Source organism: Kogia breviceps, chromosome 2, assembly GCF_026419965.1.
Source record: "Kogia breviceps isolate mKogBre1 chromosome 2, mKogBre1 haplotype 1, whole genome shotgun sequence".
Classification (NCBI taxonomy): domain Eukaryota; kingdom Metazoa; phylum Chordata; class Mammalia; order Artiodactyla; family Physeteridae; genus Kogia; species Kogia breviceps.
Window position 1 is genome coordinate 153,003,245 of NC_081311.1, and position 23,469 is coordinate 153,026,713.

At 36.6% G+C, this 23,469-nt stretch overlaps 1 protein-coding gene and 1 long non-coding RNA gene across 3 annotated transcripts in view; one reads left to right on the forward strand and one right to left on the reverse strand.

The window, feature by feature from the left end:
- Positions 1-728: 728 nt before the first annotated feature.
- Positions 729-7,863, reverse strand: LOC136793609 (uncharacterized). 2 transcript variants are annotated; one of them, XR_010839150.1, is made up of 3 exons: positions 7,708-7,863; positions 7,398-7,476; positions 729-4,192 (listed from the first exon to the last, which is right to left on the reverse strand). It is a non-coding gene; the product is annotated as an uncharacterized lncRNA (long non-coding RNA). The 2 variants fall into 2 exon arrangements; XR_010839151.1 differs by having other exon boundaries at positions 729-4,322; positions 7,708-7,844.
- ZNF804A (zinc finger protein 804A) overlaps positions 7,679-23,469 on the forward strand; it is a 320,414-nt gene continuing 304,623 nt past the window's right edge. Inside the window, exon 1 of the mRNA XM_059053573.2 lies at positions 7,679-8,574. Within this exon, the coding sequence (XP_058909556.1) occupies positions 8,464-8,574 (111 nt within the window). The 5' untranslated portion in view covers positions 7,679-8,463. The remainder of the gene's footprint in view (positions 8,575-23,469) is intronic.

The following is a 23,469-nucleotide window of genomic DNA, read 5'->3' on the forward strand; positions in this document are numbered from 1 at the left end:
AAAAAAAAAAAAAAACTAATTTTATCACATGGGTTCTGAGTTGTCATATAGAAACATGTGAAAGCAAGCAGATCTTAGGAATAGGTCTGTAGGACTAGTCCCCGTTCTTAATCTCTATAGAAGAAGGGTACATTGTGGCAATAATGTCCACAACTTTTTCCTAAGCTTCTTAGAGTCCAGGCACACAAAATATTACTGGCCCATCATGAAACTTAGTATGAGACTCTTGGACTTGCTTGGTTCAGGGGCCCACCATGGAACAATCAACTTTAGTAGAGAACTAGGTCATTTGATAGACAAGTTAAAGCTTTGTAGATGGTGAATGGGGGTGAGGTTTATGATACTTATTTTCAAATTTATTTTCATGAATATTATACTACTAATATTCCCATCTGAATTATATGAAGTCTCCATTTTACCATTACCTCATAATCCGTGTGAAATATTTATTTATAAATCAATTTGATAAGTTAATAAAATGCATATAGTTTAAATTTATGTTTATTTGGTTCTAAATCAATATGACCATATGTAAACTTGAAACCTCAGTGAAAATATCCACATCCTCTTCCTCTTATTAGCGAAAGGAGTTCAAGTATATATAGGTTGTGTTGAGGGACAGTATTGAGTCTTGATCTTCTATTATATTCTTAAATCTGTTCACATCTGTTCTATATACAGCAATATTTTCACAAAATTTCTCTGATACAAATAGCACACATGCCTGGTTTCTTAGCTTGGTTGCAGAATTTATTTTTGGAAATTCTTTACAGTCTTTTTGGTATATTCCAGAAACTGCTTTTTCAAGGTCACCAATGACTTTCAACGTGTCCAACCTAAGATCACCTCTCTGATCTTATCTTACCTGAGCTATCAACAGTATTCCTCATAGTTGATCAATCTCTCCTTAAATTCGACATTTTTTTTTTTTTTCTGTAAGGAAGAGCTTCCAAGGCATCATGTTCACTTGGTGTGAGCACCATTGGCAGCTCATATTCCCTGTCTCCTATTAAAACTGCTTTTCATAGAGTCAACTCTGACCTGTCCTGGAGCCCTCTATCTACCTATCTACATGTGCTGTCATGTGATCTTATACAGTCCCATGCCTGTAAATGGCACCAATATGCCATTCTTAAATGAATATCTGATCCTGACTCCAGACTCTATACCTGGCCATCTCTATTCTCTCCACTTGTACATCTAAAAGTCATCTCAAACTTGTTAAAAATTAATCTAAATTTTAGCATTTCCCCTAACCTTCTTCTCTCTAGATTTCCCCATCTCAATAAAATGCACCAGTAACCTTCATTTGCTCAGATCAAATTCTCAGTTATTCTGTATTAGTCTTTTCATCACCCCACATCCAACCTATCAGTAAATCTTGTCAATTAAAGTTTCAAAGTATTTCCCAAATTCATTCCCTCATCCCCATCACTACTCACCATTGTAGACAAATTGTTTTCATTTTGGTATCTTCCTAATATTCCCCCTGCTTTCATCTATCTCCTATAATTCTTCACATACTAACTAGGTGATATTTGTATCTCCCTCCCTCTTTTTCTTCCTTCTTTCCTTTTTCTTTTTTCTTTTTATTTTGTTTTCTGTTTTCTTACCCAGATGTGTGTATGTGTATGCATATCAGTCTTCTTTTTTCATCTACTTCCCTAGATTTTTCCTTCTCTTCTAATTCTTTCTTCTCCCTCATACCTGACATTCAAGTATGTTAACAACCTGCATATAACCTTACCTATATTCATGTCTGCTTATTTTACAAATATATACACATTCTTGTTTTTTTAATACAAAACCAGATCCTATTTAATCCTGTTCTTTCATTTGTATGCTACATTTCTTATACAATAAAACAACTAGGTAATAATACCAAATCAATGGGTACAGATACAGTTTATTATATTATTAGACACAAAGTCTATCCTGACTAATGATTATTTCCTCTGTTTCCAGTGTTTTTAATAACTATGAATAATCAAACAATGTTGCATTAAGTATTCTTGTGAATATCCTTTTATACTATGTAGAGAGTCCCAGGAATTAAATGGCTAGGTCAAAAGTTATATGCAATTTTAATGTTAATAGATGTTGCCAGATTGCTTTCCAAAAAGACTGTAAAACATAGGAATGTAATAATTGCTCAACTTTTTCTTGACTTACAATAATATATCTTAATGTTATTCTTTCTGATAAATTAGATGTGTAGCATCCAATTATATTAATTTCTTTGGCAACATATTAGAAATGTGGCTTTGACTCTAAAATTAGCATTTTTCTGGCATCAATCCCAATTTTACTAATTAGAATTGAAAAGTAAAGAAATCAAATGGTAAAATCCATTATCAGAATCAGATAAATAGACTGGTCAATAGGTGACCTACCATTATTTTAAGACATGTGAAAGAACTGCATAATATAAATTGTTTAATTTACTTCCTAGGGTTAAACCCAAGCAAAATTATAAAAGTTCTCTCTGATTGTTTACATTTGTATCAATTTCCACATTTCCACAATTTCTGCATGTCCCCCAGCTATTTAAGACATACATCCTGAAGTAGGAAATTAAAATGGTGCTCTGTTCTGCCAGGGCTGATCAATATCAGCTCTAGAGAAGTTGCCAAAAAATCAGATAAATTAAAGCTTGAAAATACATAAGATCATATTTGGCTTATTCCCTTTCTTTTAGAGGTGAAATAACTGAAGTTAAGGAAGTTGAATGACTCCTTGACCATATTCCATGGTTGCTTTAGTTGGACATATCTTAAAGTGGTTTCTAGTTAGGTATTAACTGTGATAGTGTCTACCAAAATTTCTGTTCAATATATCATTGATTATTAGGTGCCTTTTTGTTTTTAACCACTCTGTAATTCAGATATCTTATAATCAGTGGCTTCTTACAGTTAATTGGCAGTGTGTTTTATTTATAGTGGAGATAAAAAGAATATACCTTACAATTGACAGGATATCAGATTTCTCAACATACAGTATTTGTTTTTAACAGGCCCCACATTTAAATCCAGCAGATCTGAGATACAGAAATAGGAATAGGGAGATTGGACTACTTTTAGGTAATAATTAACTAATAATTACCTTAAAAAGTCACCATCTCTTTTCAAATCATACCATAATAGTATCAGCTTCAGATAAGGTCAGTAATGGTTATTCAATACTTATCCCATGACTAGCATATACCAGTTTTCTCATACTTGAATAACATATAGATCCTTTTTAAAGATTCTCTAGCATAAATTAAGTTCACTAGTGACATACTGAAATATGTTAACATCAAACTAATTATAAAACCCCATATGCTTATAACTCTTATGTAAATACAAAACAAAAATTAGAAATCAAATAAAAATACAACAGACAAAATATCCAAATTTGCAATCTTAATTTAATACAACAGATGATGTTGCTTTGTTGAAACCAAATCCTATCTCAAAACATGAATGTGTTTATGAGTATTTGTGTCAATACTGATCTAAGTATGCCTGATGATTATAGTGATATGGGTACTGTATGGTGATATAGTTCTCCCACCACTTTTCTCCATTTTTACGCCACACCTTTGTTCATACAGCATGTCATGACATCATTTGAACACATTTTAAAATAAATAAAACATTTATATGTTAAGTTCCTAGATTTTTCTTCATTAGTCCAAAACAATAAAAGCAATAATACTTGACAGCAATGTGATCACAAACATGAATGCAAACACAAGAGATATATAGTGACAGACCTGAGTTACAGATTATTGTTAGATTATTACAGTAATAAAAAGGAAAGTTCTGAATCCCAATAATATACTCTGTAACCACTAAGATTACATCACAGACACATTTGAATAACACTGGAATATGCTTTTTTTTTTTTTCAAATGACATAAGAACGGGAACTTGGTTCACAGAAGCTCAGAAGCTCAGGTAAGGCTGAGTTTCTGGGACCCAGAAGTTGATTCGTGGATAGTTCACTTTAGCAATGGGAAGTTTTCCAGATAGAATAAAAGCATTCAGAGATTGTAATGACAGGAAGTAGGAAGTCCAGTCATGCGAAGATAGCAACGTATGGTCTCAAACATCAGTAGGCAAACTCAGGGAAGTTTTACTTCCCTCTGGAAGAACTGGACAGAGGGAATCACAGCAGGGATTCAGGATGGAGGGGTCCAGCTGCTGGTCTGTGAAAGAAGGCAGGACCTTGGTTTTACATTTCACGGCAATAACTTTATCCTGAAATTCTGTGTGAGCCAGTAACAGGTCAGGAAAAATGCTCAGTTGCTGTGCAGAAACCTGGTACCCAGCTTTGGGCTAAGCAAAGTAAAATGAGGAACAAGGAGTGAGGTAAATTAGTATAAGCACAGAGCATACAGGATCTTGATTTGAATCACAATGGTAGAAAGGGGAAAATTGAAGGGGAAACTGCACCAGTAGAAAGGGAAAATTGAAGTGTAGTGGTGGCAAAAAATGTACTGCAATTTTTTTTAAAGTAATGTCAGTTACTTAAAACGTTTATGTTTAATTTATTAATTGTAATTTTTTCAGCTGGTAAGTTGGTAATTAAACCCAAGTGATCTATAATGATCCCATAAAATATTTTTTAAAATTTTATGATTAAGAAAGATTGATTCTGCATGTTTACAATAGCAGTTAGATGTTTAACCTAATATAAAATTTCTAAGTCTTTGAAAGGGAAATCTTTTATTTTTTAAATTAAGAGTGGCATTGTTCCATAGAAATAATCAATGCCAAAATGGCTACTAATAACATAAATCAGAATTGTTTGAAATAATGGGAACAGACCATGGATATCAAAGATTGTACCACAATAGGAAATTTGAAGATGCTTACTTATGTACTTACTTCCTTTGCATCATGACAAAAGGAAAGACATGGGAACAGCAAGATGGAAGGTCACAATAATTTGTCACTGTTTACTGATTTTAATTTATTGCCACAGAAAGGTATGATTTCTCTCCTAGATGATGGGGAAGTCCTGATTTCCTACTTGACTTCTCTCTTAATTTTTAGCAAAATTCAAATGAAAAAAATTATTTCATATTTTAATAGAGGAATTTCATTATGCCTAGGAGTTGTTTGTTGTAATTAGAAGCCAGAATGCACATGGTGGTGGCTTACTTTTCTCTTGAATTTTAAGGTTGATGTAATGAAGAGTCCACTAGCAAAAGAGCTCATTGGTAATGGCATAATGAATATCATATAGTGTGATTAGTAGTTTTATTTGAATGACCGTTACAGTATAGATATGGCTACTCAATTGAAATGAGGGTAAACAAAAGGAATCTGCATTCTCTTCTGATATATGTCTGTGCAAGTTCAAGGTGTAGGTATAGAATCTTGCTGATTACACTAAGCATTAGGTAATGTTGAGATAGATTACTTCATGTGTAGTGAAACAATGAGGATAAATTGTATGTAAAAAAATTTACATTCCTTTTTTAACTGTCAGCATCCTTTATGTATTAGCAACAGACCTATGGTGTGTTTACTACCATTTATAAACAGGTTTAGATATTGCAGTCAAAAGCTACCCCGTCATATCATCAAGCTTGTAAGTGGCAAAGATAGACTATTCTGACAGTAAAGTGAATCTTTTCAGAGATTATTTCACTAAAGTTGGTTTTTAGGATATATACATCATCATATACATGTATGTATATCATATATATGGTATATATTATATATCAACTTTGCCAGTAGAAACACAATATGGCATCCCATATAGATGATATTCTGTTCCATGGGACAATTCAAGTAACTGTGGTTCCTGTTCCCTGAACTGGAAATTGAGCTTCATGATGTTGATACAGATCTGAACATTTTGTCAGAAGTATTTTGAAAGAAAAATATTGCAAAAAACCTAGCTTAGATTATTATGACTTATATACACAAGAAATCTATATTATCTGATTCTTTCACATATGGGCCATCTTCCATTTCCTTAGGAGAGTCCTTGGTTTGTTTCAGTAAAAATGAAGATTTTATCTCCTTTCTAATAATTGTAAGTTTCCCAAACTTCAAAAGACATAATGAAAATCATACAGGTCATGAGTTGTTCCCAAGGTGATATGTACAGAGAATCACTACAGTCTCAAAATATAAACTAAAAATAACTCTAATGAAAGGAGCCAAAATGGATTTGATTTGCACACAGTATTTGGTGGAGATCAGTTACATTTTTTTTTCTAATAAGATTGTGTTCATACTGAATTGTAACAAATTGTTAGGTGATCTGTTCCACAGAGTATAGAAGTTTTGTAAAGTCTTGCTTTCTCTTTCTCCCAAGACTTCCAGACTCCCCCAAGTGGATATCTGAGAAATTTAGCCAAGTACCTCTAAATAACTGACACTTCATAATGAGCTTTGATAAATCCATACCAACTTTTTTTCTTTGTTTGAATTGAAGCAAGACACAGGGAGAATTTCCCTTAGATGAATCTAGCACTTCTCTCTTTCACCCCTGTAAGTTACAAATTACTCACACGACTGTTGCCTCTTATAAATACTCTTTTTCTCTCTCTGTTCTTCCTCTTTCAAAGAGTGAAATCGAACTGGCAGATTCATTTAAGGACCATACTGTGGTTTGCAGAGTCACTGCTCTGTAAAATCATATATATGGGACACCCAGAATGGACTGTCTTGAAATCTTGGCCTTCAAATAAACAAAATCAACACAATTTATATCCAAGTGCAGTATGCTCTGCCGCAGGAGCATCAGAATGCCTGGAATCTGCTTTAACCAATTAAGCCATTCAAGGCAAGAGAAAAATAAAGACTTCAGTAAATCCATTGAAGCCACCATCTCCCAGCCTCCCACTGTCTGTTATGGATCTTTTTAAGTGCGGACTAATGAGTCGTATATACACCTGATGGGATGCTCTCACCCTACCACCTCCGAGGAGTTAAACTTACACAAAGAATCAACTGGGTGAGAGGGAGGGTGGCAGGGCACATCTAGGCCGATGGCTACCTTGGCCCCTTAAAACCCAGCGCGATGGTTTCTCTTCAGTGAACGCAGCAAACCCCATCCCCTACTTTCCTAACGAGCCCATTAGTTCCTTTGCGGGAGATTTTCCTTTCAGGTCGCTTCTAGGGCAAACGCTTTTGTTCGCTACCACTCTCTGTGGTGGGAAAAGAACTGTAGAAACGCAAAGCAAGCTCGTGGCGGCAGCTTCTTTGCGGCAAAGCATCCCTTTCCGTTCAGCTTTGGCAATTTAGCAGGAACCTAGGTTCTCAGGGGACGTGGGTGAGGGGAACTCCGGGTCGAGGAACACATAAGCCAAGAATCTCTGTTTTTACCTTCTATCCATTTCACTCGTATCCCCACAACTACCCCTCCCCGCCCCCCAAACTACCAACACAAACCTTTATGATCTCTACAAATGGGTGGTGGGTGGAGGGACATTTTCTTCCTTAAGATTCGGAACAGGATCCAGCCTCCATACTAAAACCACATTAAAAACAAATAAGATCAAATAAGCTAAACGCAATGGGTAGTAACTATCTCAAGAGAGAAGCAGCTGCTGGCACCTGCCTGGATACGCGGCAGTTGCAAGCGGTTGGCTTTTCGTGCTGAATTATTAATTTATTTACCACCCCCCCATCGTCCCCTCCCCCTTCCCCGACTGCTAGGCAAGAAATCTCCGTGTCTCTACAATTTCCCCTCCGCCCCCACCTTACAGGAGTCTCCCACTTCTCTGTCTCGGGCCGCTCTGCCGCCCGCCCGCGGTGGCCTTCGAATCCCTGGCCCTCTGCCGCCGCGGCGCTGCGCTGGGGGGCGTCCCGCTCGCCGCGCGCTCCCACTCGCGCCCAGACCGGCGCTGCCGTGGGTCCTGGCGGCGGCGGGGGAGGACGGAGGGAGGCCGCGGGTGACAGATGTACTCCTCTGACAGCTCTCAGTATCAGCCCAGTGGCTCCCTGCCATTGGCTCAGTGCAATGGACCGGCAACGCCGCTCAATATAATAACACTCATGCCTGCCAGCAGCAGCAACTCCGAGTGCTGGCACCGAGAGCGGGGGATGCTGCTGCCGCCGCCGCCGCCGCCGCCGCCACTGCCGCTGCCGCTCGGGCGGCTCCTGCTGCCCGGCTCCGCTCGGCCGCGCCGCCGGCATTGACTCGCGCTCAGCTCCTGGCTGCTGGGCCGGCCCCTCCCAGCCCGGGATCCTCCCGCGGGGTGAATCGCCCTAAGGCGAATTAGGAGAGAAACAGCGCCTGAGAAGGACAGCGCGGCGAGCATGCGGAGGCGGAGGAACCTCGGCGCGCACGGCAGAGGCGCGTAGTGAGCCTGTCTCCGGCGGGCGTGAGAGAGAGGCGGCCGTTCGCCCTCGCGGCGGGTCTCTCGCCCACCCTCCCCCGGCCCCGGCGCGCTGCGGCTGCGGGCGCGGGGTGCCTGGAAGCGGCGGCTGCGGTGGAGGAGGCGGCGGCTGCTCCATGGAGTGTTACTACATTGTCATCAGCTCCACGCATCTCAGCAACGGACACTTTCGCAACATAAAGGGAGTTTTCCGGGGCCCTCTCAGCAAGAACGGGAACAAAACTCTGGTAATCGCTTCTGTTTTCCTCTCTCTCTCTGTCTCTCTGTCTCCTGTTTAAGAGGACATTTGGAGGATTGAGGTTACTGTGAGGGTTTGGGGGTGTCACAATTCAATTTGGTTTATAATATATTCATTTATTTGTCTTGTGGGCGTGGGGTGAGAATTTGGTGTAGAAAAAGGCAGGAATCTCAGGGAAGCTGAGATCCATGGCTTTGGTTGACACTTTCCCGACGCTCGGGACCCTCCACCTCACTCCGTCCTGGTGAAGATTACCACGGTTTCTATTTATTTGAAACAAATTATGTCAACAGGATCTCTTCTTAAGAAAGAAAAGAAAATAACCCTAACCCCAAGTGACCCTATAGCCTCTGTCGCTTTAGGAAGCTGAAGGTAATGAGGATGTGGGTGCCTCTCGTGGAGGCGGTGGGCCATGTGACTGGTGGTGCGGGGCAAGTGGCGGGACTGAGTGATGGTCTCAGAAGGAGTTTGTGTTCCGGCTGTCTCCGGAAGGACTGGCAGCAAACTTCTCTAGTGAGAAGTTGTCAGTACAAAGCTTAACTGAGTGACTCCAGAACCACATGCCGTTAGCTTTAAGCTATTCACTCAAAAGAGGTTGGAGATAAGTGTGACGGGTGAGCACTCTGACACAGTCAGAGCCACAAGGAAAAACGTGCTAGACAAACAGATCCCGTGCAGTCCTGGGAGGTTCTCACTGGACCAGCGAGCTTCTCTTTCAGCATTCTAGTAGGAAAAGGACTCCTGATTGGTGAGAGATGTGCTGAGCATTGAGATAGTACAGGGTGATGGCCCTTACTTTTTCTTTCATATCCCCTCTTAGCTACAAAACCTCCCAACAGAACTGACTCCCAAGTCTTGGTATCTCCTGAGAACTATACACCCAATAATGAAAAAGGGAAGTAGAGAGAAGGCTCATTAGGCTAAGTACTGCAAACAGAGTAGAGCCCAGTAAGGTGGTAATATGCAAATGTATGCATCACTAAAGTCTAGGTCTATTAGCAAGCAGCACCCCGTGCCCCCTTTTTAACAAAGTGATTACTGAGCTCTGAATAGGTAGAGTAGAAGTTTAAGGACAAACTCAATTAGTCCAAAAGTAAATACAGTATTCTTAATCTATTTTCTTTATATATCTTAAAATATGATTCTACATAAATTTTTTTCTAAATGTGCTGTGCATCTGTCTTCGAAGAATGAAAAGTTCTCTTCTGAAGTTTTAAGTGAATTCTGACATTGATGTGATTCATTTGATTATTTTCTTTTTTCCCTTGAATCTCTTGGACATCTTCCTCTCAGCTCATTTAAGATTCAAAGAAGTAGGGTTAATTTATCGCTTTTATTATTGTCCTGGATAAGATTGTTTACTGTTGTTGTTAATCAAAGAAAATACTCTTCTGTGGTCTTCCTTAGTGGAGTACTATAAAGAGCAATAGGCACAGGCTAAGGTAATTATGGAAAATGTTCTGGCTAGACTTAGAGAAGTCAACTATATGTGAAGGTAATTTGGGGGAGGGGAAGCACTTCATTTTGAAAAAAGTGTGCACTGGTTTGTTTTTTAAATCAAGTTTCACTTATGAGAAAAGGCAAATTTATTGACTGAACAAGATCTCATCTCCATAGTTATAATAATGGTGTAGGTAATAAAACCACAGAATAAAGTTCATAGAAAAAAATATATTTATTTGCCAAACCTCAACTTGTTAAAATTCTGGTAATCTTGATTCTTAAGTCAACCTTGGTCTTCCATACATGATTGAACTTGCTTAAGCTGATGTTTGTTGTTGGTTTGAAGTTTATTAGTTCTTTATCACTCATATTGACAAAAGGTAGGTTAAACTGTAGATCTGCCAGTTTAATTTTCAAATTAAAGTAGGTGTTAAAGAGCAGCTACCTAAATGAGATGAATAAATCTAAATATATGCAAATGTTAGAAGCAACAAACTGGGATAAAAAGGCTTAGAAATAGTTCCTATCATATTTTATTTATGGTAAAAGGACTTCTAGGGACTTCATAGCTAATCCTTCCAGATTGTGTTTACAAACTGCCCAAGTTAGTGTTTACTGTGCAAGAGATTTACACCGACTGAAATGATGTAGATTTTTCATATATGGTTCCACTATATTTGAAACGATTACTTTAAAAAGTAATATATGTCATGTGTGGCTTTTCTATGTCTTTTGATGATTTTGTTATTGAAGAGAATGAGATTTATGCCTGTCTATAACAGAAGAGATTCTAAATATATTCATAAATGAATTTTTTAATTAAATAATTTTTATACTTATCTAAAAATGTATTTTTTACAGCAAGTAGGATGCTGTGAAGATTTATTATAAGCTAAAACTTACTATAAGTCAAAACCAGAAAACTGAACCTGAAACTTCTCAGATATAGCAACCTTAATAAGAAACACAAATATTATCTTAAAAATATATATATTCCACAATTTGAATATTTTCAAGTAAGGATTTATGGTTGTCATGTTTTTAATCCCAGTTTTATGGAGTAGTAATTATGAGATCTTTTTTACTTTCTTGTCTGATTTTGACATATTGTGAACTTTGCCTTTGAAGACATCATCACATTTTTTGCATTTTGAAATGTGTATTAAGTTAAAAATATTTTAATGAGTGTTGTTTTTTTTTTTTTTCTTATTTCAGGAAAGCACAACTTAAAACATAAAATACATTGAGGGATTTTTCCAAAGAAATTCCATTTAGTTTTCAACCACTGGATAACTAATGGATATTCTGAACATTTTTTAAATTCATATTTTTAAAACATTTTCTAGTCTTTAAAATTTTTGAACTGATTTAAGATAGGCTATAATTGTTAATACAGTGTTCTTTCAAGAATTAGAAGTTACCTATAGAATAAATTTACTAACAGAATAAAACTCATTGTTTACTGACCTTGGTGAATTGCTCTAGTCCTAAATCCAGAATGTAATCCTGCTACTCATACTGAAGATATTATCAAAATGTACAAACCTTTCCATAGATCATATTATGGCACTCACACAATAAAATTTTAAGGATTCTTAAAGATTAAGCCTATTGTTAATCTTGATCCTATTCTTGGGCTTTTAAATATATTCCTTTTCACAATTTTAACTGAAAATATGCAAATCTCCATTTTGCAAGGTCTTACCATCAAAAAGAAAGTTCACTCTACTTGTGATGATTTTTGTTATAAATAGCATCATATGTGTGATATAGCTTTAATTCCATGGATTAAGAAATAAGCTAATATTTTATTAGTGCTCCAGAATATGTCTGAATAAGTTACGTGGTTTAATGACAATGAATGAAGTTTACAATCCATGTATTCTTATTGTTTTTCCTTTGATTATCCCAAACCCCCATTGTGTATGCATCTGTTTATTAGATAAAGACATTTTGATATATTTATGTTTTGCAGTTGATCCACAATAGTTTTTTGCCCTAATTATATATTTTTAAAGTTTTAATACAAAATATTAAAATATATATACTTTAATGCAGAATTTAAATATATATTTAATCACTTTTAATATGGAATTTGGAGCTTATGGAACATTGGAAATCATTACTAATTTGTTTATTACTTCCGTTAGTTGGTCAGCATTTTTATATTTCACAAGAGTATTATGTCTGTTTAAAGACTATGAAATTCAAAAAGAAGGAGTGCTGATTTGAGGTCAGGCAGTGAGTCAATATTATAATGCAGATTTCCTGACTCTAGACATATTTCCTTTATAATTTATATACTAAATTAGGGAATCCATAGAAATTGATATGATAATATAGATACTGATAAAGAGATGGTATTGGTGTCATCTATTGTTTGAAGGCGCTCTACTTTTCCACTTGCCTTTAGGTGTGGAGAAATAGTGCCAGACTCACAGAATAATTTGAATTCAAATTTATTTTATTTCTTATCCTCCAATATGCGAACATAAATAATTTTTGTCTTGCCTAAGCCCTATTCCTGAAGGCTGTCCTCCATTTCCAAAATATTAAGTACCAGGTTTGGCAAGAAAAGATGTATTGATTTATTAATCAGTTATCAACATATTTGTTGTTTAGTTCGTTCAGATTTACTGAGATGCTTTAATTGCAAAGCACTATTCTAGGCACCACAGGCTTTGTGCTAAGTATTATGCACTAAATATTATGTTAAGATGTATTCATGGATGCGCCATTCATTTTGAATATGTTGAAAAAATATTCATATATTTTGACAAGTTTGCAGGTTTCTTGTCACTCAAGATATTTTCATATGTATTCATTTTGAAAGTATGGAAAACTCCTGGGTTTTTTCCTTTGTGTATACAGGAACTCACTAAAATTAGGTAGGTCTGAAATATACTATATGGACTTTTGTTCTAATATCATTATCTAATATAACAGTATTTTTCATGTCATTCCCTTACACATTTCTTTATCTCCTACAGTATATAATTTAAAAGGTTTCTCCACTCACTAAAACTCATTTACGTGGCACATTTAGGGTTGTGTATAATACTAAAGAAACAAGTTGTTGAGTTAGTGCTGCTGAAATGTTATCATTGTTAGATTAATATCCTCAAGAAAGGTCAGGGGTGAGGGTGGGTTAGGGTGAATAATATATGGCTAAATTTCCCCAGTTTAAAAATTTGGTCATGTAATCAGTTATATATTTTTCCAAGTTTCTTTTACATTATTATACATTCAGTATTAAAGACCATCTTGTGTCTCACTTTCCTGAACTTAAGGTGACATATATTCTTTGCTATACTTGTTTTTTATTCTAGCAAAACTTTACAACGTGTGTGTTTTCAGAACACATTATTGGAGTAAGGAAAATAAGATTGAAATACTGATATTATGACCTACTCAAAAATGTAAGCAGTATTTTAAGGCAAATGTTGTCAAGTAACATCCATGATTCTAACATATCTTTTTTAGTTTATCAAATATTATTTGTTATTTTTGATAGTTGAAAGTCAGCTAGTGACATACTATCTTGTTTTTCCTTTTCAATTATGCACCAATATTTTCTAGTTTATTGATGACTGCGATTACGTTTTTGCTGAAAATACAGATCAACAAGAGCGTTGGAGACCACTAATCCAAAGATTTCATATAGTTGTGTTTGTATTCAGGACCAAATTCAGGCTGCAGAAATAGTTTGTTTAGTGTGCACTGTGTTTTAAAGTATTTGGGCTTCAATGACATTCAAAGGGGAATACACTTCACAGTTTGCTACTGTCTATACTATATTTTACTGTTATATAAATTTTCACTTATTTATAATACCTTCCCGATCAATGAAGGCACTTGAATTTTCCACTTCTTGTTTAGTCCGAGAACCAAATTTTACATACGGGGAGACAGAAACATTTTCATCATTCTACCCTTCATGGTACCGACTTTTAGATAGACAGTAGTCTTCCAAAAAGTTTTCTGCATATTTGTATGTCTCTATACTGTTTATTATGTATTGGTTGAACTGCTTAACAGTATTTTCCAGATCATAGATCTAGGATATTATGACCTATCATAATATTTATAATATAGAAGCGTGGGTTTGAGGATGATGCATTTTTACATTTTAACATTGCAGACTTTTGCTCAGACCACAGGTGTTTTTAGTAATTTCTTGTTGTTTTTGGTCTTTAAAAAAATTAATTTTGAATGTAATTTTAGTCTTTATACTTTTGGTAAACATGTTTAGTTCATGTAACATACTTAGAAAATAGTTTTTTGAAAGTATTATACATAGGGGAAATCATACTTTTTAATAAATGTCATCATAATACAGTGTTGAAATAATTTTCTCAGCGATCCTGTTTAACTGAGATATTACTACTGTAGGCAATTGTTGTAATTAGGAGTTTGAGTAATCCTTCCAGAGAGAAAAATATAGCAGTTTTAATCTGTGGTATACTGCAGCCAAAATTCATAAAGAAATTTTTAGATTTATTTTTCACTTTTTTATATTGCAAACTACAATATTAATAATTTTATTAATTCTATTCTCTAAAAATCTTAGCCTGAAACCATTTGATCTGTTGTATCTCATCAGATTATCCTTTGCCTCTGAGAAAATTATTAACATATATACAATATTATGATGTTGTTTTCAACTAACAAGGTTTCATTAATTTTATAAATGTATTACAGTACACTTCCTAGCACAGTATAATATAAAGTGGGGTAGTAAATAATTAAAACTCAATCCTAGCTGTCAGAATAACAAAGTCCATTACCTGATGTAGTATTCTGGACTCTTTCATAATGGTTTGGCACCATTAGAAGAAAGTTATGTACTTTTCTAAATGTAAGTACATTAATGTATTAAATGTTTATGATGACAATGCCATATTCAAATTATAAGAAAACACTTTTAACTTACATAACCTTAGAAAAATGAGCTACTCTGAGTGTGATGACTGATTTTATGTGTCAACCAGAGTAGTACCCAGTTATTTAAACAAACACTAATCTAGGTGCTCTGAAGGTATTTTGTAGATATAGTTAATGTCTGTAATCAGTTGACCTCAAGTAAGGGAGATTACCTTCTATAATGTGGATGGATCTCATGCCATCAGTTGAAGGACTGTAAGAGCAAAAACTGAAATTTCTTGGTGAAGAAGAAATTCTGCTTCATGACTGCAGCATCAAACCCTGCCCTGAGTTTCTAGCCTACTGACCTGTCCTACAGAAGCCCCACAAACCCACAATCAGAGTCAATCCCCAATCTCTTTTCCTCCCTCTCTCCCCTTCCCCTCCATGTATTCCACCTGCCCCCCCCCACCCCAATTCTCTCTCCATCTCTCCTGTTGGTTCTGTTGATCTAGACCCCAAACAGTATACTGAGGATCAGTTATAACATCTCTTTTACAATAAGACAACTCAATATTCGAAATATAAATCATATCTAATTCCAGTTGGATTTAATTGGAAATAGGTGAAATTGACATTGTTAAACTATTTAGGGTTAAAATTGATAGACCTTAATGTGGAATGTTTTTGTTGTTTTATAAAGGAATGTATAATAACTTTATTTTAAATATTTGCCTGGATTACTATGTATCTCTCAATCAATATTTGCCTGGATTACTATGTATCTGCCAAACAATCTCCCTGGCTCCTCCCCAAAAAACTTTTATGAAACTGTAAAATATAGTTATTCTTATCTGTTCAGCTCCAATAGTTAATCATACATGCATTTATTGTACTTGAAGAAAATCAGGCTATCTTTAAATGAGAGAAAATATTTTTAAACTTAATATCAAAAGTGTACAATTTGGTAACCCAAATTTAAGAAAGTTGGCTTTAATGGGTGGCTATGTAAAATGAAGGACTTAAGTTTTACAAAACAAAAATCTTTTCATGAAAAATGCACAGAATGGTGTCAGTAACCACCAGCCAGAAACCACCAGGAACAGAGCTCTAGTTGAACCAAGTTGGACCTATTGGTACTTGTTGGAACAAGATAAACTGCACACCATGGGGAACCTTGATGCATCTCATGAAGAGGAAATATGGGAGAGTTTTATAGGTTTTGGGATTGTGTAAGGTGATTTTGTGGAATTTATTGAAACATTGTTTTATTCCGGACTATCCTGTGAGAAGGAAAGGAGGGCCATTCTACAATTGGTTATTTTAGTGCTTTTTCTCTAGGAGGCAAGAGAAACGGAGTGGGGGCAAAGCTGTAGTTGGTAGAGAAGCAGCTTTTGCTTATGTTGGCTGGCAGATGGGGATGTTTCATAACAAAAACAGTAGGTTTGTTTTTGTCTGTCCCCAAACATGACTGCAAAGTGGTCTTGTTTTTTCCTGCTTCCTTCATGCTCATCAATGACCTTGTCTGATGTTAGGGGACTGTGAAACTGTTTATCTTTGATAACAGAACCATACCTTACATTTTTTCTTTCCTATTTATTTATTTATTTATTTAATTTTTGGCTACATTGGGTCTTCATTGCTGTACACGGGCTTTCTCTAGTTGCGGTGAGCAGGTTCTACTCTCCGTTGTGGTGTGTGGGGTTCTCATCGCGGTGGCTTCTCTTGTTGCAGAGCATGGGCTGTAGGCTCGCAGGCTTCAGTAGTTGTGGCTCACGGGCTCTAGAGTGCAGGCTCAGTAGTTGTGGCACATGGGCTCAGTAGTTGTTGCTCGTGGTCTCTAGGCGTGCGGGCTTCAGTAGTTGTGGGGCAGAGGCTTCGTTGCTCCGTGACATGTGGGATCTTCCCGGACCAGGGCTTGAACCTGTGTCCCCTGCATTGGCAGGCAGATTCTTACCCACTGTGCCACCAGGGAAGCTCCATACCTTACTTTTTGATCTAGACAATTTCGTAGCTGACAGTTCCCAGGGGCTGCTTTTTTCTTTCTCAGATATGACATGGATGGTTGCAAAGAAAAGGGAGGCAAGACCATCAGAGAATTTCAAGGAAATGAGACCCAAAGCCGGGGAGTCTTAGGGATGAGGGAGGGTAGGAGAACGGTTGAAGATTACCAAGGTGGAGCGTGGAGGACATGTGACCTGCACTGGCACATTCTTATGAGGACTCTGGGGAGATAAAAGTCTCCCATCTCTTGAGAGAGATAGAGGGGAAAGGCTTTTCAAGAGAGACAAACTTCAGTTGGCGCAAAATGCTGAAGTAAAACTTCAACGAAAAGTCTAAAGCTATAGAGATTTCATTGATAAGGGACACTTCTGAATTCAAGATACAGTCCAAGTGTTTTAGGACATGTAGGAATATAGAGAATTTTGTCATAAAAGAGGTTGTAACATAATCTCATGGAGATTGAAGTCCAGAAAAATTTGGGAATTCCGGACTTCCTGTGGCAACTGACATTACTGGGGATACAGGGTAGGATAAAACCGCTTCCGATAATCCCAGTGCAGGCAGTGGTAGCAGTGGAGTGGTGAACCACGACAGAGAGGAGTCTTGGGGGGAGTGCTCAGAGTTCTTGGGGTCATCTTAGATGCCTCCTATGAGACTGAATTATGCACAGCCCTACTGTGAGCCTGAGAGCTTTCTCCTGATCCTTGCTGATTTATCCTGCCAGAGGGGCATGGTTAGTTCTAGTGCACAGATTTCCTCCCATATTCAGCCCCTGGGGGCAAGGAACAGGTGGGGAAGGTCAGTGTATTTACAGTGATTCAAAGGTTAACCCGTCCAAATTGCCTTGTTTGTGTCCTTCAGATAGGAAACACCTAAAGAATTTGAAGTGGAGCAAGCAAATTTTGTTTGGAGAGAATTTAGGAAATTGCCAAACACTTTGGATTATGGAAAGCAGGGAAGTTTTGGACAATAAATAACTGAGGAGGAAGTGAGGCCAGTTACAAAGAAGGAAGCGATTTAACGATGAGCGGTTTGAACTAAATGATTTTACTTACAAGTGGTCAAGGACAGAAAGATGGGATAAAATATGGATTCTCTCCTTGTTTAATGAAAGGTCTCAAGTGACATGGTCTAGTGGCCTCCAAGGAAGTGTCAGCAGAAATACTGTAATCTTTGTGGTACTTCCTTCAAAACCTGATATTTAGTAAATCACCTCTCTTTGCTGAAATGAGACAAAGTTCCTTCATAGTAGGGAAGAGAATGACTACTTTCACCCCAAGATTGTGTTCTTGCATCCAGTTTAGCATGCCTTTGTCAAAATATTTACTGTCATATTTACACAGTGGTTGAAAGCACACTTTATAACCAGATGGACCTGAGCCCAAATCCTAAATAGACCTCTGTATCAATAGTGAGTAAAACTTTTTGTAACCAGGATCCCAAATATCAACTCTGTACCTATATAATACTTAATATCAAATTTTTAGTGTAACAGAAATATGCAAATAAATATTTTTTGACATTAAGTGGCTCGATAATGTCGACTAAAGACTCTGATTTTATTTGTAGTTTTCCTACAGTTGTAAGGTGGTTAGTGCTCCAGCCATCACATCTACATTCTAAGCTAGAAAAAATGAGTAGAGGAAGGACGAAAAGTTGAATGTTCTTTTTTTTTTTAAGAAGTCCCACTCAACAGTGTTGCTTATATCTCTTCTGCTGGAGTTGTGTCATAGGACCACTCCTAAGTGCAGGGAAGAATGGGAACTTGATTAATTAAGCCAGGCACATTGCTAAGCTCAATAAAATCAGTGTTATGTTAGTAAGAGAAAGAGGTAACTGATCAGACAAGAGAAGTCTACCACAACTGGTCACTAGCTTTATGACCTTGGTCAAGTTCACCTTTCTATCAATTATATTATCCTTAAATGGAGGTGATAAATAATACCTACCTAGAAAACAGTTTTGCACATCAAATGAGATGTGCAGGTAAAGTAATTTGCACAAGGTTTGGCCCTAATAAACTCCCAATAAATGAGGGTAGATATTGACAATATTTCATACTGGAACATTCATATCTAGAATCTCATCTATTCAATATGTATAAATTTACATAATTTGGACACTTTTAGTATTGAACAATATCAATGTTTCCTTTATGTTTTCCTGTTTACCCATGGCACTCCTTACATATTTATCTCCACCCAAGATTCATAAAATCTCCTCTCTTAGAGGAGGGATTGGGCCCTAGATATTACAGTAGATAAAGAAATGAAAATCTTATGGAAACCTTAAGATATAAGACATTCTTTTGTCTCATAAAGTTCGTGGAACTATACTCTGCACTCCTAGGAAGCTGGCTCTTTAGGAAAGCTTAGAATTTCTTTTAATTCTCTTCAAGAATGATTTCAGTAGCTGTGATTCCCTTGCAATATCTTGGATCACTGCAGTTCTGGTATTACAAAATTAATATTTACACTAGGGGGCGGCATAACATTTTCTTTTGCTCTCGTATACACAGGTATAATAAATAATCATGCATTAATAAATTTGTCAACTATAGGGTTACTACAGTTTTACTAACCAAAAGTCACTTTAAAATTTTACTGACCAAGAAATCAATATGGAAATGCAAAATAGATGTGATGTGTTTGCTATATACTTTATTTGTGTAATTCCCCAAGTAATTATTCTTGGCCATTCTCTACCTCAGTCACATGTGATACGTATAGTAATATGGAGGTAGCATAGAGTTGGTGTGTAACCATGCCTTATTAGATTACCACTATTGGCTGTAAAAGTATCAGTTTTCACTCTTGAAGCGGATATTTTTGGTTTCTTCTGAGTAACTTCAACAAACTAGATTTATGATTCTTAATGCCCAATTTATGTCATAGTTATTTTATAATTAATTGTCATAGTTAATTTATAATTAAATTTGATTGACATTTTCATGGACTACATTATTAAGCAAAATAAAAGTGGATGGTGATGACCATTTGTTAAAACAAGAATAGCTATAACACAAAATTTAAAATATGTGAAATTGTGAACTCTAACCCTTATTTTCATGATTGCCACATGTGATATTAAAAAATATCTGAGACTCAAATTTCCCAGTTTTATTAAAATTTAATGGAATTTCCTCCATAGAAATTGGGATTCGATTTCTTAGGGAAAACGCACACATTGCATAAAATAACACAAACTGTTCTGCTTGTGTTACTAATCACTGTGAAATTATTGATACAACATGAAAGATGCAATTTTTTATGGATCAGGACTTAGAGGAGTTGATATTATGATACATGCTACTACTCAAAAACTCACAAGGCTTTTTCTAGGTAGAATAATATTAATAAAATTTCAGATGTTTCATGGTACATATTGCTGTTCTGGAGAGCCACATTTAAGATAATCTGTTACCATATTATTCCACAGTAAAGGGTTAGTGAAGTAAATAGTAGTAATAGGAATAATAACAATAATAATGAATCAAAACAAATTGATCCTTTTTGTACAGTGCCTAGCATAGCTGTAAGCATAATTTGATGATGTAAGAAAAAAACTAGAGACAGAAGATATTGTTTACTTATAATGTTTAATTACTGTAATTAAAATACTATATCAGTAATTCAGTTCAGATATGCTATAGTCTGGGTAATTATTCACCTTCTAGACATTAAACATGCCAACTATTTTGACTTATTAATAAAGTGCCAATACAATTATGTTAATTACAGAAACTATAGGTCATGTGAGAAATTCTTCTCTCTTTTCTCTCAGTACCCTACATAAAATAAGTACAATATCTATTCTTGGACACAGGCAAAATAGACGTGTACGCACACAGCAAAATGATGCACAGGTAAGCTCTCTCTCTCTCTCTGTCTCTCTCCCTCTGCCCCCCCAACATCTCCCCTTCCTTCTCTTCCTCTTTCTCTCTCTCTAACTACTCTCTTGCTACACCCCCACTGTAGTCTAGAAAATCAGAGAGCATATTGTTTTTCCAGTTTCAGCCTGTCTGCATGTTTGTTTCTCAGGAAGTACATAGAATTCTACTAGTAGTTCTGGCCATGTCCAGAGAGCAAAACAATTATTTATTTGAAAAGCAATTAAGAACTCCTCGGGCTTCCCTGGTGGCGCAGTGGTTGAGAATCTGCCTGCCGATGCAGGGGACACGGGTTCGTGCCCCGGTCTGGGAAGATCCCACGTGCCGCCGAGCGGCTGGGCCCGTGCGCGTCTGGAGCCTGTGCTCCGCAACGGGAGAGGCCACAACAGTGAGAGGCCCGCGTACCACCAAAAAAAAAAAAAAAAAAAAAAAAACTCCTCTTCCCCCTACATCAAACACCGAATACAATATCAGAGATCTGAAAATAATACTGGTAAGATTTTGAGAAATCTGAAGCAACTCAGTGGTCAAAGTTCCACTGTATGGCCACAATCCTAGGAATTAAAAATAAATAGAGGAGAGAGAGAGGGAGAGAGAAAGAAAGGAAAAAAGGAAAGGAAGAGAGGGAAAGAAAGATCATTAGTTCTTCTTAAGCAGTAAAGAAGAATATAAGCTAATATATGAATGTATATCAATTTAAATAATTAGATGATGGTACATTCGGGTTTGCCTGGGATAATCCCAGTTTAGATTGTTGTCCTGGAATGGTACTGCTTTTAACTCTTAGAGTTATTCTGATTTGGATGATAGTCTATATGGGCATTCTGCTAAATACAGAAACCTCCAGAGTGACAGGAATCTGCCTGAATTGATTCTCCGTTGTCTATCCTGTCTTAAAACCTACATTCCTTTAGAATTTGTTGATTCTTATGAGAATGGTATCAATGGATGATGTGTTTAATGTGCTACTTTGCTGTTTTTTTCAACAACCCTAAGTCCTGTTATACGCAGTGATAAAAGAAATGTAGTTATTCTTTCTCCCCACCTTTTGGCAGTTTGAGTTTAGCCACATCATGGAAGAAGAGATATTCAGAGGCAGGAGGATGCAAAGGCACAGGGTCAGTTGGAGATCCCTTGAGGCAGCTGCAGTACAGTGAAGAGGTGAAGGGAACCACAGTGTTTCCACTGGCCACATACCAGCCAAGCCTTGTCAGTGCAAAGTTCCTGGGGCTGAAGAGCCAGCTGCATTGTTCCAAGTTGACTATTTCAGTGGCAGAATTTTGCCCAAGCATTGCCAGTTTTGGTTCCTCGACAAGCCTCATTCAACAGGGTCACCTTTGAATCTGTCAGCTACCTAATACTCTTCCAATAAAAATATTTTATGCTTCATTTAATGAGTTAATTTTGGTTATTTTTAGCTGAGAAACCTGACTAGAATTAGGACAACTGTAGAACAGCAGTTTTTTTTTCCCAAGGATGTGAAACATTTTGCTGGTTTTACATCTAGAGAGTTTAGACAGTGTTTCACTCTCTCCTTTGCTTCCTATCATTCTCCTTCCTTTTTATGAAAGGGGTTCAGCTTATGGAACTAGAGAGACCTAGGTTTAAATTCTGGCTTTGTAACCTGGGCCAGTTATTTAACCTCCCAGGTTCTGTTTCTATATCTATATCTACAGATAACAAAAATTGTAATTCATTTAGCTCCTGCTATATACCAAGTGTTATTTTAAACATATTACATAAATAATACACAATTTCTGCTGAAATGCTTTGAAATGGGTACATGTGAACAGGATTGCTCTAAGGATAAAATAATATAAGGGAATTCTCTACTTCAGTGACTGGTACATAATTAAAGTTATTATTTTTACCATTACTGATACTTAAAGAAGACTTGTCCTTCCTCCTTTTCAAAGCCAATACATGGATTTGTGCTTTTCAGACAGAACATGAGAGATGCCAAATGAATAATAGAGAGTATAGATGTTTTAGGGATTCCAAAGAAAAATAGTCCAGAGAATTGATCATACAATTTAGCATCTATATATGGCCTATGAGTGGATTGCCTAGTTTATCCTATGCAGGAAATCTGAAGTTCTCTGGCATACAGATACCAAACTAGATGATCATAATTATCACTTGAAGATTTAGAAAATAACAAAATCCTGGACTTCACTTCATAGCTACTAAATCTTAATATCAATGGTTAGGTCCAGGAATCTAGCTTTCCTAAGAGCCACCAGGTGACTCTCACTGTTCTAAGGTAAACTGCATCTGGCTTGGTATCAATGGTCTTGTTCCAGAAGGATGTTCAGATGTCACGCATTCATACTTAGTATGAGAGATGAGGCCCTGTTCTCATCCTTTCTTAGGTTCTCTGCCAACACTCCTCCTCATCCCATCCCTGCCCTCAAATAGATCCTCTGGAAAGCTAGCAAAAATACATTTGTTTCACTGTAAAGGAAAATGAAATTAGAATAAAAGTTTAGTTAGAAAGTAGTTAATGGATGTAATCTTAAAATTTAATAGCGTACAACATCTATAGAAGGGATGAAAATGTAAGACTTTATGTCATAAGCAGAAAACATTCTAGTTCTAGGTTTAGCCTCATGAGACAATTTAGTTAACTTGGCCGATTCCCTTTTCAACCATGCTTTGAATATATTAATTCATGTAGAAAGTTGT